This window comes from Pinus tabuliformis, chromosome 1_2, assembly GCF_031772625.1.
Source record: "Pinus tabuliformis cultivar Carrire ecotype Pingquan chromosome 1_2, CPIR1, whole genome shotgun sequence".
Classification (NCBI taxonomy): Eukaryota; Viridiplantae; Streptophyta; class Pinopsida; order Pinales; family Pinaceae; genus Pinus; species Pinus tabuliformis.
In genome coordinates, this window is record NC_142298.1 from 759033489 (window position 1) to 759052239 (window position 18751).

Here is an 18751-nt window from a genome sequence, read left to right on the forward strand (position 1 = left end):
TGGCTTTGCTTTCATTAGTGTGCAATTAGATAATTTAGATGTCAGTTCTTTCATGCTATATGATGATATTTCTGGAGCCTTTAGCTTAACCCCGTTTTAGAAGTTAATTGGCGAAATATTGTGATTATAGATGAAGTAATTGGTTTTTCTTTCATTAGTGTGCAATTAGATAATTTAGATGTCATTTCTTTCATGCCATATGATGATATTTCCAAAGCCTTTAGCTTAACCCCGTTTTAGAAGTTAATTGGCGAAATGTTGTGATTATGGATGAAATCATTGACTAGTCATTAGTTTCCAGTTTCTTTACTTTTTGGTTTAAGTTGCAGCAATTTATTAGATTTCAATTTTGCAATTAGGATGAACAGCAGAGATAGTAATCTCATTTTCAGTACTTCATTTTTAGTTTGGTTTATATAGCTGCATATTCACACTCTCATTCAAGTTCTGATTTTGTAGACAGCATGTTTAAGATCTCCTAAGTTCAAAGTTTGGAAATTATCACAAGAAGCAAGAGGATAAGCCTTGTCTTCAACTCTACATCCACACTTGATCTTTGAAAAGTATTCTTAAACTTTTGCTTTAACAGCAGATTAGGATTTCCATTGCATTAAACCACTTTAGGAGACCAACAGAACAAAACCCCAAAACAAGATAAAACTGAAAACAGTGAGGTAAGAAAAGGGTTGTCTAGCACATACAGTGCACTACACTTCATCAGTTTACGACTCCTGGATTGATAACTTATGTAGCAATTTAGGACATACTAAATTGACTAAACATTTTGGCGTCATTGCTGGGGAAGTGTAACTAGGTAGCCTATCTCTTACATTCAAAAAAAAAAGGGAAAATTAATAATTTCTTGAGTATGCTCTCCTCTTGCACCTAGTGTGATCTAGAGGATCAGAAAAAAGAATTATTAGTCCAATAATTTCTTGAGTATGCTCTCCTCTTGCACCTAGTGTGATCTGGAGGATCAAAAAAAGAATTATTAGCCCAATTAAAATCACCAAAAACAAAAAAAAAATGACATGCATAGAGAAAGAGATTCTAGGGGAAGGTTTATAGCTAAGGGAAAAAGTTCGATTTTTACAACTCCAACTACTTCAAGGAATAGACAAGATACACCTCCATCCCAAACTCATACTCCCAGCCTTAGGATTCTTGGAATTCAAGGGGCAGCAACTGAATTAGAAGATTCTCCCACTCCATCTACTAAATCTGACCTAGGAGAAGAACCCTTCTTCACCTCCATAGGGGAGCCTATTGCAGTTGAAGAAGTAGAATTACCTAGAGAAGAAGAGGAGGTAGAAACTCTCTCTCATCAGCCATTAATAGAAGAGCCAGAAGATTCTGAGGAAACTATCATGGCAGAGGAAGATAGAGGCAGAGGTAGAGGAAATGATGGAGGAGGTAGAGGTAACAATGGAGGAGGTAGAGGAAATAGGGAAGGAGATAACTCATTTGGATTCCCTATAGTAGATGAGGAAACCCATACAACAATGAAAAACATTTCACCATCCGTCCTCCCAAACTTTTATGGATTGCGAAGTGAGGATTCTGAAACATTTCTATTTGAGTTTGAAGTCTTATGCCGAACCTATGACTATCTAGAAGACTCTCAAAAACTCAAACTGTTCCCTTCAACATTGAAAGGGGCTGCTCTGAAATGGTTTATGGGATTAGTCACTCAATCTATTAGGACTTGGAATGATATAAGGCAAGCATTTTTGGATAGATACTTGGATTATTGTGTGCCTACCAATCATAAGGATGAGGTATTCAAAATGATACAAAAAGAAGATGAGAACTTAGAGAATTTGCTTGAGAGGTTTCAATACAACTTAAAGAGAGAAAAAATGAACAATTTAGATGAGGAAACCTTGAAAGCCCTTTTATTGAAAGCCATTAGAGATGAATGGATAGATATTTTAAACATGATGGGGAAGGGAGACATCTCTCAAATTCCATTAAGTAACATAGCAAAACTATGTGTTCATCTCTCAAGAGGAAAATCTAAAACTGGAAAAGGGCCTAGAGATCCTTCTCTTATTAGAGCAAACAAATCTGCAACTGGGACAGTAAGTAGGGCAGAAATTGGCAATATGCTTGATGAGTTCAAAACTAACATTCTAGGGAGCCTTAGTGAACAGCTAGACACCCTCAAAATTCAAAACAAGCAGAAAATAGAAGTTGATGCCTTAGCCATCTTTTGCCCAAAATGTAGAAAGAAACATGCTCTAAGAGAATGTCCCTTAGATGCAAAAGTTGTAGAAACATGTATGATTTGCTCGGAAAGTCATGAGACCAAGGATTGTCCTTCAATCCCAGGTCTTAAAGCTATCTTTCAGGAGGAAGTAGTTCCAAATTCTGTAGAACCTCTTTGCTTTGTTTCAAGAAGACCTTGGCAAGGGCAACAAAATCAAGGATTTAACAATCCAATGAATTTTCAGCCCTCACCAAATTGGAATTCTTGGCAACAACCTTGGCCTCAACCTCAAAATCAGTATCAATCTCAATCATGGGCACAAGGGGTACAAAATCCTTATGGGAGATTTGCTCAATATTATCAATATCCTCCATCTTATCAGAGTTATCCTCCCCCACAAAACCAACAACAAAGTCCACAACCACAACTTTCATTACCATTTCCACAACAACAACCTCCTCAACAAAATCAAAATCCTCAACTCTTGCTTCCATTTCAACAGAAGCCAAATCAACTACCAACCCAACCATTACCAAATCCCAACAACAAAAACCCTCAGAATGCTTACATGGTAGAAGGACAACCATTTCCTACCTACATGATTGTTCCTCTAGATCTTAATGATGTTCAACTTAGATCTGGTAGGATTTTAGAAAAGGAAAAACCTTCTATAGATATTCAAGAGCAAGATGCTTCTGAGGAGGATTCTCTGAAAGTCAATAAAAGTTTTGAAGAAGCATCCCTTCAAAACCCAACCATTCAAAAAGAAAAACAAAAAGAGTCAATCCACACAACTCCTATAGTTGAGCAACCTGTATCTACATCCACACCTCCTTTTCCTGAGAGATTACAAATTGACAGGGGGGTGAAAAACAAATCTTGTTGCCTGACTATGATTTCCTAGATGAATTAAAGAATGTCTGTATCAAGATTCCCTTGCTACAAGCCATTAGAGAAATTCTTATTCTAGCAAAAACAATAAAGGAGTTGAGTATCAAAAGAGCAGGTAAGAAACCAAGAGACACAAAAAGAATCCCCCTGGTAGGAAAAATAGCAGATATCATGATGGGAAAGATTACCATGCAGAAATATGTGGATCCAGGAAGTCCAATTGTCAAAACACACATAAATGGAATGGAAATTCCAAATACATTGATTGACTTAGGGGCTGCTATAAACATTATGAGTAGACAGACTATGGAACAGCTTAAACTTCCTAATCTTCTTTTCACACCTACCTTACTGCAACTTGCAGATAGATCAGTAATCGGTGGTGTACTAGAAGATATTTCGGTCTCCTTGGATTCTTGGGAATATCCGGTGGATTTCATGATTTTGACTCCCAAGAATAATCTAGGAGGACACCCACTCATCTTAGGAAGACCTTGGCTAGCCACAGCTGATGCTTTTATTAGTTGTAGATCTGGTGACATGTACATTTCTGATGGTAGTTCAACAAAGAAATTTACTTTGTATCCTCCAACAAAAGCAATTACAGAAGTAGGAGACAATGAATGGGTCGATGATGAAGATGTTATACAACCTATCTTTACTCTTTCTGAAGTTAGTGAGGATAGTCAAATCCTGAACACATTAGAAAATTTTGAAACATCTTCAGAATATGATCACACACAATTTCAATTAGATTCTGATATTGAATATTTGTCATCAAGGCAAATGTCTCTCTACTCTATGGAAGAGTTTGGCAGTTCTGTAGTTGAAATTTTTCCAAGTAGAACATTGAATATCAACAAAAACTTGGAAAAGTTACAACAAGAAGAATTAACCAAAATCTTACAAAAACATTCTGCTGCATTTGCATGGGAGTATACTGATATGAAAGGTATTGACCCTAAGACTTGCATCCATCATATCTATATTGAGGAAAACAGTAGACCAATCAAACAACTTCAGAGAAGGATGAATCCAAATCTTAGGGAGATTGTGAAAGAAGAGCTCCAAAAATTACTCAATGTAAACTTCATTTACCCAATCTCAGATAACCAATGGGTTTCTCCCTTGGTGATAGTGCCCAAAAAGAATGGTAAATGGAGGGTGTGCATTGATTATAGGGAAATGAATAAAGCAACCTTGAAGGATCACTTTCCTTTGCCCTTTATAGATCAAGTATTAGATACATTAGCAGGCAAAAAGTACTTTTTATTTTTGGATGGTTTTAGGGGTTATAATCAAATTCAGGTAGCACCTGAAGATCAGGATAAAACCACATTTACTTGTCCATGGGGAACTTTTGCCTACCGAGTGCTTCCTTTTGGATTATGTAATGCACTTGCAACATTCCAAAGAGCAGTACTAGGAATTTTTTCTGATCTAATCCATGATTGTGTAGAGATATATATGGATGATTTTACAGTTTATGGTAATACATTTGAAGAAGCCTTGGAAAATTTGGAAAAAGTCCTCAAAAGATGTAAAGAAACAAACCTTTCATTAAGCCATGAAAAATGTTTTATGATGTTTACTGAACGTATTGTTTTGGGACATCATATTTCAGGGGATGGGATTAAAGTAGACAAATCCAATGTTGAAGTCATCTCCAAGTTACCTATTCCAAATTGTCAAAAAGATGTTAAAAGTTTTCTAGGATTTACTGGATATTATAGAAGATTTATAGAAAATTTTACCAAAATAGCATCTCCACTCTTCAAACTGCTTACAAAAGACTGTGAATTCAAGTGGAATCTTGATTGCCAATCAGCATTTGAAGCCTTGAAAACAAGAATATCTGAAGCACCTATCTTAAGAGGACCGAATTGGAAACTTCCTTTCCATATTTCTACCAATGCTTCAGATACAGCTCTAGGAGTTGTACTGGGACAAAAAGACTTGATTCCTTATGCCATTTACTATACAAGTAAAAATTTGACTCCCACTGAGATAAATTATACTGTGACTGAAAAAGAGTTCTTAGTTGTTGTTCATGCAATTAATAAGTTCAAACATTATATAACAGGCTATGAAACTTTTATTCATACTGATCATTCTACAATTAGATATTTGATGAACAAACCTATTACTAATGGCAGAGTTACAAGATGGCTCCTACTTTTACAGGAATTCAATATTACTGTGTTAGATAGACCTGGGAAACAAAACACAGTTGCTGATTTCTTGTCTAGGATTCAGAATATCAAAGAAGACTCTCCTGTAGAGGATAAGTTTCCTGATGAATACTTATTTGCAGTAACTACTAAAACTCCTTGGTTTGCAGATATGGCTAACTATTTGGTTACAGGGAAACTACCTCCACATTTATTTCCTAGAGAAAGAAGAAAGATTATTCAGGATAGTTCAAGATATTCATGGATTTCTAACGAATTGTATAAAACAGAGCCAAACTTTGTGATCAGAAGATGTGTCAGGGAAGATGAAATGCCTGATATTCTCAAAGCATGTCATGATGAACCGTGCGGTGGACACTTTGCTGACAAGAAGACAGCTTATAAAATCATTTCTTTAGGATATTTTTGGTCGTTCCTCTTCAAAGATGCAAAACAATATGTTAAAAGGTGTGACAGCTGCCAAAGAGTAGGGAAACCTGCCCCCTCAAATGAGATGCCATTACAACCTCAGATACTCATCGAACCCTTTGAAAAATGGGATTTAAACTTTATTGGACCTATTAATCCTCCATCCAAGCAGAAAAAGTATATATTGGTATGTATTGATTATGTCACTAAATGGGTAGAAGCCAAAGCATTATTTTCTGCTAATGAAAATACAGTAGTTAATTTTCTTTATGAGGATATTTTTACTCGCTTTGGTGTTCCAAGGGAAATTGTGACAGATCAGGGAACTCAATTCACATCCAAAATAATGGAGAAGCTTATGGAAGAGTACAAGGTCAAGCATAGGAAATCCACTCCTTATCATCCGCAAGCAAATGGTCAAGTGGAGTCCACAAATAAAGTAATTGAAGGAATCATTACCAAGACTGTGCATCTACATAGAAGAGATTGGGCAAAAAGGCTTCCTGAAGCCTTATGGGCCTACAGAACTACATGGAGGAACACAACGGGACACACTCCTTATGAACTTGTTTATGGGAAGGAAGTTCTACTCCCCATTGAGTTCCAAGTTAAAACCTTCAAGATGGCAGTTCAGTTGGGAATGGATCTATCAAAAGCTCAAAAGCATAGACTAGAGCAGTTGAATGAACTAGATGAGATCAGACAAGAAGCAGTTCAAAGAACTGATCTAGTTCAGCAGCAGAGAGCTAAGTGGCATGACAAATACATCAAGGACAAAAGGTTTCAAGAAGGAGATTGGGCATTGCTATTTGATTCAAAGTTCAAAGATTTTCAAGGTAAATTTCAGACTCATTGAAAAAGTTTTTAGCAATGGAGCAGTAAGAATCAGAACAATTGATGAGCACCAAACTCCTCTCCTTGTGAATGGTCATAGATTGAAGATCTATCAGAAGCCAATCTCAAAGGAAGAGTTTATCAAAATCTTTCAAGATAACTCTACAATGAGGCTGGTGAAGAAGAATCATTCTTCTCCACCAGCCTAGTCTTTGTTTTTTCATCATCATCTAAAAAAAAAAATAATAATGTATAAGCTTGAAAACCAATCACTAATTGGAATTCTTATACAGAAAATACAGGGCGAAAATCAGAAGATTTTGACGCCCTATATTTTCCAAAAAATCTCTCATTTCACTCATAGTTTGTTTCATTCCATTTCATTTCATTTCGCTCCATCTCGCCACCACATTCCATCAATAAAATTTCTTTCAGTTTCTCTTCATATTCACCTTTCCATGTATCATCCATACAGTCATTTTTCATTTCCATTCATTCGCCAAGTCATATGTTATTCACAATGTCATTTTCCGCAGCTGTTTTTCAATTCCGCAGCTGTTTTTCAATTCCGCAGCTGAATTCTAATTCCGCAGCTGAATTCTGATTCCGCAGCTAATCCTGTTACTCTGCAGTGACAGTCAAGTGATTAGCCAAAAAAAAATAATAATAAAAGCAAGATGCAGGTATGGAAGGAGAAGATCTTTGAAGACATCAACACCTGAAAAGCACCTACAGAGGCAGGCAATTAAAAGTTAGCAAAACGAAAGAGGTATGATTCCAAGATATGGACAAAACCGTTTCAAATAGCATTTCAAAAGCATAATTTGTATAGTTTGTAAATCACAACTCCTTAACGTATAATGATTTGACTTGATGGCTGCTTTAACTCCACCATATCCTCCGCATTAATCCTAACGGTCTCATAATCTATTTCCAAGTTTAACTTGTACTTAGTCGTACACCCTCATTACATTTGTTAAAACGGCTAATCATGCAGACGTGAGCTGATTGAATACGGCTCTCTTCCACCGACGTTCCACTCCGCAGCTTTTTTATGAACTCAAAATCATAAACTCCGTTCAGTCCCACAAATTTTCACGAGTGACACTCTGCCTCCACGCTTGCACACCAGTTTTTTTTTACAGTCTTCATGTCATTGTTTGTTTACACAGATTTCTACTCCGTAAACCCTCTTTCATTTCATGCTCAGTACTCTCCCCATTTCGTAACCACCGATTTTCTCCACGGCCCTCTTCTATTTTCCGCGCACATAACCGTTTTGCTTCTGTAAAATTGTCATTTACAGAGGTGTCTTCACAGTGAGAAGGAAGAATGGGTCTTATAGTGAGAACAGAGCCCAAAGGAGTTAAATTCATGGAAGGATACCCGCAGCTTAAGAGCACATTGAAGAAGGTAGGATGGTTGCAGTTCATTAAGAAGTTCAAGGGTCATCACAAGGAGGTCACAAAAACGTTTGCAAGATCTTTCAATGGTGCAGAAGTTGAAATTAGAGACATCAAATTTCCAGTAACAGAATCATCAATTGCAGCAACCACAAAGCTTCCACAAGAAGGAGAGAGATGGTTTAAGAACAAAGACTTCCATGAAAAGGTCTAGAGGGTCATTCTTCATAATCCAGGTATGGACATATCAATCTTTAAACGAAGAATTCCTATCTCAGCCTTAAAAGATAAGTGGAGTAGTCTGTTGTTGATCATTCAAAAATTCATTACATGCGAGGGCAGGTATGGCTCCATGTATATGTATCATATCAGATTATTAATGAATTTCTTGGAGAATGAAACTATCGACCTCCCTTACTTCTTGTTGAATAATTTGAGAAAAATGTCTACTATTGTGCAAAAGAATATAGATGATGTGGAACCTCATCTCTACCATCATGGCCTTATCAAGATCTTGGTTGAAAATCATTTGAAAGAGAGGGAAGATACATGGGAAAAATTCCTAGTTAGGAACTTCTTCCAAGACCCTCCTGAAGTGCCTGAGGGGAGTTCAGCAAAGAGAAGTAGGAGGAAAAGAACAACTTTAACAATCCAAGATACTCCTACTAGTGTGACTAAGGAAAACAGTGAAGAAGAATTGCCTTCTGAAACATTGACTGAAATTAGGAAACAAGCAAAACAAAAAGGAAAGAGGAAAATTGAAGACATTTACCAGACTCCTGAGCCTTCTTCAGAGGAAGAGCAAGTGCTTTCTGAAAGATTAGTTCATCTTAAAGAACAGTCAACTAAAGCAAAACAAAAAGGAAAGGAGAAACAGATCATAGAAAAGGGAGACATAATCTCACAAGGTCTAAGAAGAAGCTCTAGATTGAAGGGCAAGTTGAAGAAAACGCAAATTAAAGGAGCTCAATTCATAGACCTGGGAGGTGAAACTCCAGATCAGTCACCAGAAAACACTCCACCTGATCAAAGTCCACAGTATTCTCCTTCTCCTCAGTTAGATTTTGAAACTAATCCAAGGAAAACAACTCCAGAAATTGATCAATCCCAGCAACAGATATATGATTTCATTGAATCATTGGAACAGCAGAACAAGGAACTTCATCCAATCAGCCAGGTACAACTCAGGAAACTTTGATTCAGTCATTGAAGCAAGAAATTTATGAGCTGGAAGTCTTAAACAGACATATCCAAAGGGAGAATGAAACCTTAAAAGAGCAAAACAAATTGGACAAAGTTATCCATGACAATACCATGCTGCATTTAGGATTATGGCATAAGAAAAATAGAAAACTAAAGAAGAAGAATAGGAGGTTGAGTAGAGCCCTCATCAATCTCAAGTACAGATGTCTTATGATGAAGCCTAGAATGACAGTGACAGCAAGAAAGAAGAAGAAGAGGTTGGATGTTTTAGCAGAAGTTTCAAAGCAGATGCATTGAAGGGAGGATAGTTACAATTTTGGTTGCATGAGGACATGCAACATCTTCACAGTGGGGGTATGTTGAGCCCCAAAACTACCTCTCTTCCAAGCATTTTCTTAAACCCTTTCTCTTCTATTTTCCCATGTCAGTGCATCTTAAGCTATCAAAAGTTGTTACATGTTGATTTCAAGAGTATATTTGAGTGATTTTCAAATTATATCATTGTGTGTGCTATTTGATCTAGGTTTTGTTTATTAGCTACGGAATGTAGCCACTTTCCGCAGCTAATTGGCAATTCCGCAGCCATTTCCATTGTTTTATAGGTTACAGGTGTCAGGAGGAGGAATGAGACACATGGGCAGCTCAGGAATTGTCCACACGTGGATGAGGTCCTATTTACTTAGCCAAATTCGGAAGGAAAGGTCCCGGTCAAAGGGAGGTCAACGGAGAGTTCTATGCCAACTAGAACTCTGTTCCTGCACGTAAAAGAAGCCCGAAGCCATTCCTAAACTCGTGGATTTGTTTTTGCCACCTGCATGCCATCTATATAACGCAATCCAACATCCACCTCGCATAGATTTACTGCTCATGGCAACCGAGAGGCTGAATCCTCGGATTTTGACCTGTTCACGTGTCTATCGTTGAAGAAATTCCTCTGAGATACAGTTATCCATTTTCTCTATAAATATAAGCGTTTGCAACGCAAATAGGACGTTCTTAATATTGTTGTTATAGTGTTATTTTGTTGTTCTGTAACCGAGAGACATATTACTCTGTTTCATAATACAAAACTCTGTTTTTCACATGGCTGTTTGAGCGTGTTTTGAAGTAATAGCGTGCTAGTCCAAAGCTGTACAGAGGGCCCCTGTGTAGCTGAGGTCCTTCTTTTGTTTTTGTATAGTTTTCATGTATATTTTCTCTCATTCGAATTGTATATTTCTCATGTTTTGCTTATGATCTTAATCATTCTAACCTTGTACATGTCTTTACAGCTTGTCACATTTCTTACTAACACCAATAGGTGCACTTCAGAATAGGTCTTTAGGTTTGGTTATGCTTGTGCTTCTTAGTGTAATTTTTGCATCAAGTGATGTTATTGAGACTTACTTCCTCTGTTGAAACTCAGTTTTCAATTTCAGTTGTTTATGCTTTTACTTTGTGAGATTTGTTTACTGTTCAAGATAGTTTAGATGTCAATTCTTTCATACTATATGATGATATTTCCGAAGCCTTTAGCTTAACCCCGTTTTAGAAGTTAATTGGTGAAATATTGTGATTATAGATGAAGTAATTGGCTTTGCTTTCATTAGTGTGCAATTAGATAATTTAGATGTCAGTTATTTCATGCTATATGATGATATTTCCGGAGCCTTTAGCTTAACCCCATTTTAGAAGTTAATTGGCGAAATATTGTAATCATAGATGAAGTAATTGTCTTTGCTTTCATTAGTGTGCAATTAGATAATTTAGATGTCATTTCTTTCATGCCATATGATGATATTTCCGGAGCCTTTAGCTTAACCCCGTTTTAGAAGTTAATTGGCGAAATGTTGTGATTATGGATGAAATCATTGACTAGTCATTAGTTTCCAGTTTCTTTACTTTTTGGTTTAAGTTGCAGCAGTTTATTAGATTTCAATTTTGCAATTAAGATGAACAGCAGAGATAGTAATCTCATTTTCAGTACTTCATTTTTAGTTTGGTTTATAGAGTTGCATATTCACACTCTCATTCAAGTTTTGATTTTGTAAACAGCATGTTTAACATCTCCTAAGTTCAAAGTTTGGAAATTATCACAAGAAGCAAGAAGATAAGCCTTGTCTTCAACTCTACATCCACACTTGATCTTTGAAAAGTATTCTTAAACTTCTGCTTTAACAGCAGATTAGGATTTCTATCACATTAAACCACTTTAAGAGACCAACAGAACAAAACCCTAAAACAAGATAAAACTGAAAACAGTGAGGTAAGAAAAAGGTTGTCTAGCACATACAGGGCACTACACTTCATCAGTTTACGACTCCCGGATTGATAACTTATGTAGCAATTTAAGACATACTAAATTGACTAAACAACTTGGAACACTTATCTCATTCAAAATTCAATAGACTTAACAATTCTGAGGAGTTCAGAATTTGGGACTCATATACAATAAAATCTTCATGGTCTTAGCTTGGAACACATTGGGCCAAGACTTGAAACTAACGTATTCCTTGGTAATGAGAGATACTAAAAACTAATGAGAGATACTAAAAACATACTATATTACATTATCATTTTATCAAGTTTGCTTGATCATGCAAAAAAAACATTAAATCTATTTTTTTATATATATTTTCAAAATTGGGGGGGGGGGGGGGGGGGGGGTGACATTTCCATGGTGTACTCGTTTCCATGTTTCATTCAACTTTGATTCATACAGCATTTTCCATTAACTGCGATCAAGCAATCAAACAACACGATCGATCAATCAATCACATAACACCACCAAACAGCCAAAAAGATAGGTCGGCCAGGGTAAAAGTTTAAAACCACTGCCTTGCAACATCTTTCATACCCTGAAAGGGAAATAATAACCTGAGAGAGAAATCAATGTACACAAGCTGCCAAAAGAAGGAAAATGAACGAGTAGCCAAAATTAAGAGAGAAAATCTGCGTACAAAGAAAAATGTATATGGCCATTCTAATAAAAAAGAATATAGTTGACCCAAAATTCTCGCCTTTGCCTATCTGGCTCTTTCTTACTTTACAGCTTAGACAATGCAATATTGTTTTTGGCTTCTTAAAGTTGTTCTCTATTACCCGAGTTTGAGGCCACTGGCAAACAGCTGCCGCTTACAGGATATCTATGAAATATGGCTGTTTGGAGTAAGATATAACTTCCCATCTAAAAATAGATTTAAATCACTGCTAACTAACAAATTGAACCTTCCGACAGATAATCTTTGAGGCTAGAGCAAGATTACATGCATAGAAGTCACTTTGGACAGCATGTTCGATCTAAGGTTTAAAAGGTACATTTTGAGGGCTCAAACATAACTCCATGCTGATTAGGCGCCTGTATTCTCACTGTAGCTTGGGAGATCCGCACCATGGAATTTTCCAACCAGTGACATTGATCATGTGCCCCACAGGGCCTTACTTCTATGGCAAACTTAAGTGGGTATGCAGTGTTGGTATTTTAGAGTCCGTAGATTTCATTTAATTTAACAAGAAGGAAAAATGCAGAAACAAACCGGAAACTGAATTCATAAACATAGATATAGAATATATGTGGTAAAACTCTGACAATGTGTTAAGGAAATTTCCATGGAGTAAGGAATTAGAATAGTTCTATTAATTAAAGTCAAACAATATGACTATAGGATATGTTTTGTCTCTTGAACTACAATATTTTAATCAACAGGCACCATTACTAACTGCCTATTGTTATACAACAGCTTGATCAGTAAAACAAGATTTGCTGAAGTAAAAATTATATTTACAGATTTTTTTTATTGTTGTCATTTTTAACAATCTCCACCTTGACAACAATTTTCCTACTACCTTGCCTATGCTCATGCCCATTCATCATCTTTTCTGCAAGCCAAGAGAAGCCAAACACCACCGCAGCTTCTCTACCAAAACTGGTTTCGTGAACATGGCTGCACAATTCTCCTATATGTAGAGCTTTTTGAGAGCTACTTCGCTGCCATCAATTACCTGTCTTACAAAATGGTATTTTACATCAATATGTTTAGTGTTGCTATGATAAGTGGGATTAGTAGCAATGTTTTTAAAACCGGAACCGGTGACCGGACCGGTCCACCTAATGAACCGGTTTACCGACCGGAACCGGTCTAACCGGGACTGGTTTGGTCTAAACGAACCGGTTTTAAAAAAATACATTAAATAATTAATTTTTAATGAAACAAAACTATTTTTAAGATGTAAAACCATGATTCCAAGCCAATAGAGACAAAATATGCAAAGTTTGCTCATTTATATACCATGCAAAGGTGAATATATCAAAATGGCACCGAGTGCAATACATATCATCGACAAAATAGCAAAATACATAAGAAATGAGGCTCTAAATGGCCTATAAAGTCCAAAAACAATGCTGCAAGCTATGAGGCCATTGGCCTACTACAAGTCTACAGTGTACACATGATCAATCATCAAGTCCATCACCACTACTAGACACAGGATCATCATCAGGAGCTACACAGACATCATCTGGTTCAGAGTCTGAGGATGCCTCAGCCTGATCTGCAACATCAGTATCAATGCCACCAATGACAATAGAAGTGGACCTAATGGAAGCACGAGTTTGTCGACCTGCACGACTAGTGCGTTCCATTGGTTCCTTGCCTTTCCTTGATGCCGCTACTGATCTTGGTTCTGATGCCGCCACATAATCTGCCTCATCCCCCGCTAAAGCCATGTCGATATCAAAATCAGCCTCAAACACAGGATCTTCAGTCTCCTCCACCCATTCTGATGTTGGATCAATATCGTCCAACACAATGGGATCTAGATCAGGTGATTTGCTCATCATTTGGTTCCTCCTCAGTCGAAGGTTGTGTTGCACAAAAACAAGATCATTTAACCGTTTTTGTTCCAAACGGTTTCTCTTCTTCGTGCGTATGCGCTCAAAAACAGACCAATTGCGCTCACAACCTGAAGCACTGCAAGTTTGACTGAGGACTCTAATTGCAAACCTTTGCAATTGAGGACACTGGCCACCAAATGACTCCCACCAATGTGCTGCAAAGAAAAAGACAATAATTAGTAACTTAGTTTATAATTTGAATTGTAAAGAACATAAACAATTTTAACTTGAAATGAAAAACAAAATGGAGATTGGAATTGCTTACCTGGTTGGTCCACATCTCTTGCCATCTTTGCCAAGTTTTTGCCAAAAGTACCACTTGCCATATTGAAAATAGTAAGTTGTCTATGTATTTCCAACTGGTCTACATGGTTAGGGACCATGCGCTCCAAGCAATCAATCAATCCAGCTCTGACCTCCCCATCATGCTGATCTCCTAGCCGATTTTTATAGTGATACCTTGGGTTCAAAAAATACCCGGCTGCATGTATAGGACGATGGAGTTGATTGTTCCATCTGTTATCAATGATCTCCCATATACGGCCATATTTAGCTAACCTGTCCTTGTAAGCTGCCCGTATCTGCTCCTTTGCCTGATCCATAGCTTCATAAATGTAGCCCATGGCCAATCTTTCCCCATCCACCAACCTTAGCACCTTAACAAGGGGCTCGGTAATTTTCACAAGCTCTACAGACCTTTTCCAAAAATAAGTGTCTAACACTTTCTTTTTGGTGTCTTTTCCATCTGGTCTACGAGCCCACCGAGATTTAGACCATTCTTCAGAGGAAAACATTTTCTGCAAGTTTTTATGTTGACCATTGAGACATTGCAACGTGAGGAAGTGAGTTGCAAATCTCGTAATTGCAGGCCTAACAAGCTCTTTGCCTCCAGTGTGTTTCCTCATTAGGCTCAATACCCATGAGTGGTTGTAAATGTATTTTGTAATGCACTTGGCATGCTCTACAGTGTTTTTTACCCACTCCACTTTGCCTATATCCTCAAGCATGAGGTCTATGCAATGTGCAGCACATGGAGTCCAAAATATGGTCTTATATTTGGCCTCAAGCATCTTTCCAGCAAGAACATAGTTTGAGGCATTATCAGTGATGACCTGCACAACATGCTGCTCCCCAACTTCCTGAATAATGTTATCCAAAAGCTCAAATAGAAGGCTTGCATCCTTTACCTTATCAGATGCATCAACTGATTTCAAAAACATGGTTCCTTGAGGGCAAGAAACAAGGAAATTAATGATAGTGCGGTTCTTTCCATCGGTCCATCCATCTGACATAATGGAACAACCTGTTTTGAGCCATGACTCTTTAAACTCAACCAAATACTCATCAATGGAAGATATCTCTTTTTGCAAAAGAGCTCCCCTCAAGTCATGCATACTAGGGCCTTTGAAGCCCTTTCCTGCAGCTATAACAGAGTCCCACATAGCTTGGTAATAAGGTGAGCGAGCAGCATTAAATGGGATATCTGAATCATACCACCATCTAGCAATGTATTGGTGAGAAGTTTCTTTGCATTATTTTTTCCAATGTTGATCCAAAGTGGGTTGAGAACTTGGCTGGGAGGAAGTGGGATTAGATTTAGAAGAGGCAATGTTGGCAGAAGATGAGAAATAACTTTGGATGTTTGCTCTCTTTGTTCCTTTTGATGGTTGGCCAACTCCAACAGAAGGATGAACATAGTGAAAGGGGTCATTGGTGGAAGGGATAGAAGTGGAGTCTTGAATCTCATAATCATCATACCCACTCTCTTTCATGGCTTCTATTAATTCCCTCTTCCTTGCAATTTCATCTTGGATGGCCTTCTCCCTAGCCTTATCCTCATAAAAATTTTCAAGCTTGGCAATGTATTCTACCCTAATAGGACCTAACAGTTCTTTTGGTGCATCACATGGCTTTACTTGGCCTCTTACCCAGCCAAGTGTTGTTTCAACCTAAGAATACCCCCACCTCCAATAGATTTATGGCATAATTTGCATATCATTTTTCCATCAATTACATCACAATGAATCCATGCACTGTCCTTTCCTTTTGGAGCCATGTTTGCTTGAAATAATAACAATTTGCAAAGAAATCTGCCATTTAAAAAAAAATTGCAGCTAAGCAAAATGGAAAACCAAAGATAAATGTAGAAAAACAAATGCACATGCAAGGCTCAAGCTACAAAATTTGATAGCATAGAGCTAGAGAGTTTATAGCATACATGATAGATCATAGAAGTGAGAAGTTTATAAGTATAACACATTAAAAAAAAATTCATGGACAGCAGACTCAAATGAGGAATTATCAAGTGCAAATCCTTACCTGGAAATGCAAACTAGCTCCCTTAGCCTCCTCTTGAAGATGGCAACTCCACTGACAGCTACACACTATCTCCAAAATAGCTCCAACTCCAACTCCAAGATGACTACTTCAGCAAAAACTCCACACTCTCCAAGCTCACAAACAAACTCACAAACACTCCAAATCAGTTGTGTGAGACAAATGAGAGTGAGAGGGGTCTCTTATAGCTTGGAGAGGGTGTTTTTGGAGGGAAAATACCTTTACCTCCCCCCCAAAACCCCTAAACCACAAAACAACTGCGCTTTTTTTCATTAAACGGTGGGCTTGCCATAAACCGGCCGGTTTTTACCGGTTAGGGCCAAATTTCGGGCAAACGAGGGAGCTGACCGGGTTTTCAGGCCGGTTCGGACCGGCCAGCTATCTAACCGGCCGGTTTGACCGGTTACCAGTTTTTGTGAGCGGTTTTTAAAACTATGATTAGTAGCCAAATGAATAGCGCTCTGACTGCCACAGAATACATTCACTTTTTCCTGCATCCTTCCAAGCTCTCCCCGTAGACCCTTCAACCAGATTGCCTCTTTACAGGCATGTGAAGCAGCTATATACTCTACCTCAGTAGTGGACAAAGCAATGTTTCCTGAAGCTTTGACATCCAACTAATTACTCCCCCTGCTTCAGTAGTGGACAAAGCAATTGTTTCCTGAAGCTTTGACATCCAACTAATTACTCCACCTACGAGAGTAAAGACATATCTTGAAGTAGATCTCTTGTCAAAATCACTAGCATAATCTAAACCACTTGTTGGTATTTTAGAGTCTGTAGATTTCATTTAATCTAACCAGAAGGGAAAATATAGAATCAAACTTGAAATTGAATTCATAAACATGGACACAGGATATACGTGATAAAACCTGACAGTGTATCAAAACAACCTCCACCGGGCAAGGGATTGGACTACTATTATTATTAATAAAGTTCAATCAATGACTCTCCGATACGTTTTGCCTCTCGGACTACAATATTTTAATCAATAGGCATCGTTACGAACTGCCTATCGTTATACCAAGGCCTGACCGGTAAAACAAGATTTACTGAGATAAAAATTACATTTACATAATTCTTTTATTGTTTTCATTTTTAACATGCAAAACAGGAAAACCAGCCGGGCTCGACTACTAATCTCGTATAAAACCTTGTCTAGTTGCAGAGAAAATATATCATCAAGTCATGACGAATGTTCTTGAAGACGTGCTCTGGTCCGAGATTTCCTATTATAGTATTCCAGTCTATTATTATGATTTTGACCTGGTAAAGCTTGGTACTCAAGCAGGCTGTCCTTGAGATTAAAAAATAACATTGGAATAATCATCATTGATGAAGATTACAAAATAACATTGGAATAATCATCATTGATGAAACAAAACCAGCATTATCAAATATGGAGAAATGGAAATAGATAGAGATTGAAAGTACAGTAGCAAACGCATTGTCACCTGCAATCAACGCATCCATCGATGAATAGGGAGTATCAACACTAGTCTTCCTATTGTCGTCTCCAACATGGTCATTGTGCTCCTCTTGATGATGAATATCGCTCTGAATCTGACCCATCAGGAGCCGATATCCAAATCATAAATATTAACTAATACAAGTCACAGCATGGTTTCTTGTCCATGCGCTCAAGAATCAGATGTGAAATTTTAAGAGCAGCTCTGCAAATTTAGGGTGCACAGCTTTCTCATTCGAACACGAAATATGGATGAAGTATTTGGGTTGCTTCCCGCACCGCTTGACCCTGGCTAGGACTAATGGCAAAGTGGATACTGTACTTCTGCATATCTCAATGTCCAACTTGTCAATTGTCCATCCAGTCAAAATATTGGGCAGTTGGGATTCATAAAATTCAGAACTTCTCGTAGGATGAATAAACCACTGGTCAAACATGAGGGTTTAGGGTTTATTATGTTAGAGCGTTCCTTTTAAAAAAGAAATGAATGTCAATAGCGGAAGGAGAATCTTCTTAAAGTTGGGAATAGTTTCCATACGACACGCTATCTATTTGGAGATTCATGGGTCCCTCTCCTGTGTGTTGGAGTATATGAATCGATTTGCTTTAATGTAATTTTTTACTATTAATGTAATCTAATATAATATATTATGTTATTTCTTTTTTAATTATTATTTAACTCTGTTATTTATATATCTAGGAAGAAGATTCTTATTTTCTCATCAAAAGAAGATTGTGCTTAACTAAAGTAATCGCTAAAGGAGGGTGGGGAAATAAACATTGGGAGACTGGGAGAGAGTGGTAACAATTTAATTGTAAACTTAAGGTTCATGGCACTAGTCTCACTTTAGCCATTATCTCAAAATAAGCTTTTATTCTTCATTCGTATGTCCCTCAGATCAGCAAAGGATCCTATCGATCCTAAAGATATAA

The 18751-nt window shown here is 37.4% G+C and overlaps 1 protein-coding gene across 1 annotated transcript in view; it reads right to left on the minus strand.

Moving 5' to 3' along the window:
• MIA40 (Cox19-like CHCH family protein) overlaps positions 1-18282 on the minus strand; it is a 122865-nt gene extending 104583 nt beyond the window's left edge. The window contains exon 1 of the mRNA XM_089395904.1: positions 17805-18282. Within this exon, the coding sequence (XP_089252030.1) occupies positions 17805-17922 (118 nt within the window). The 5' untranslated portion in view covers positions 17923-18282. The remainder of the gene's footprint in view (positions 1-17804) is intronic.
• Between the last annotated feature and the right edge of the window lie 469 nt (positions 18283-18751).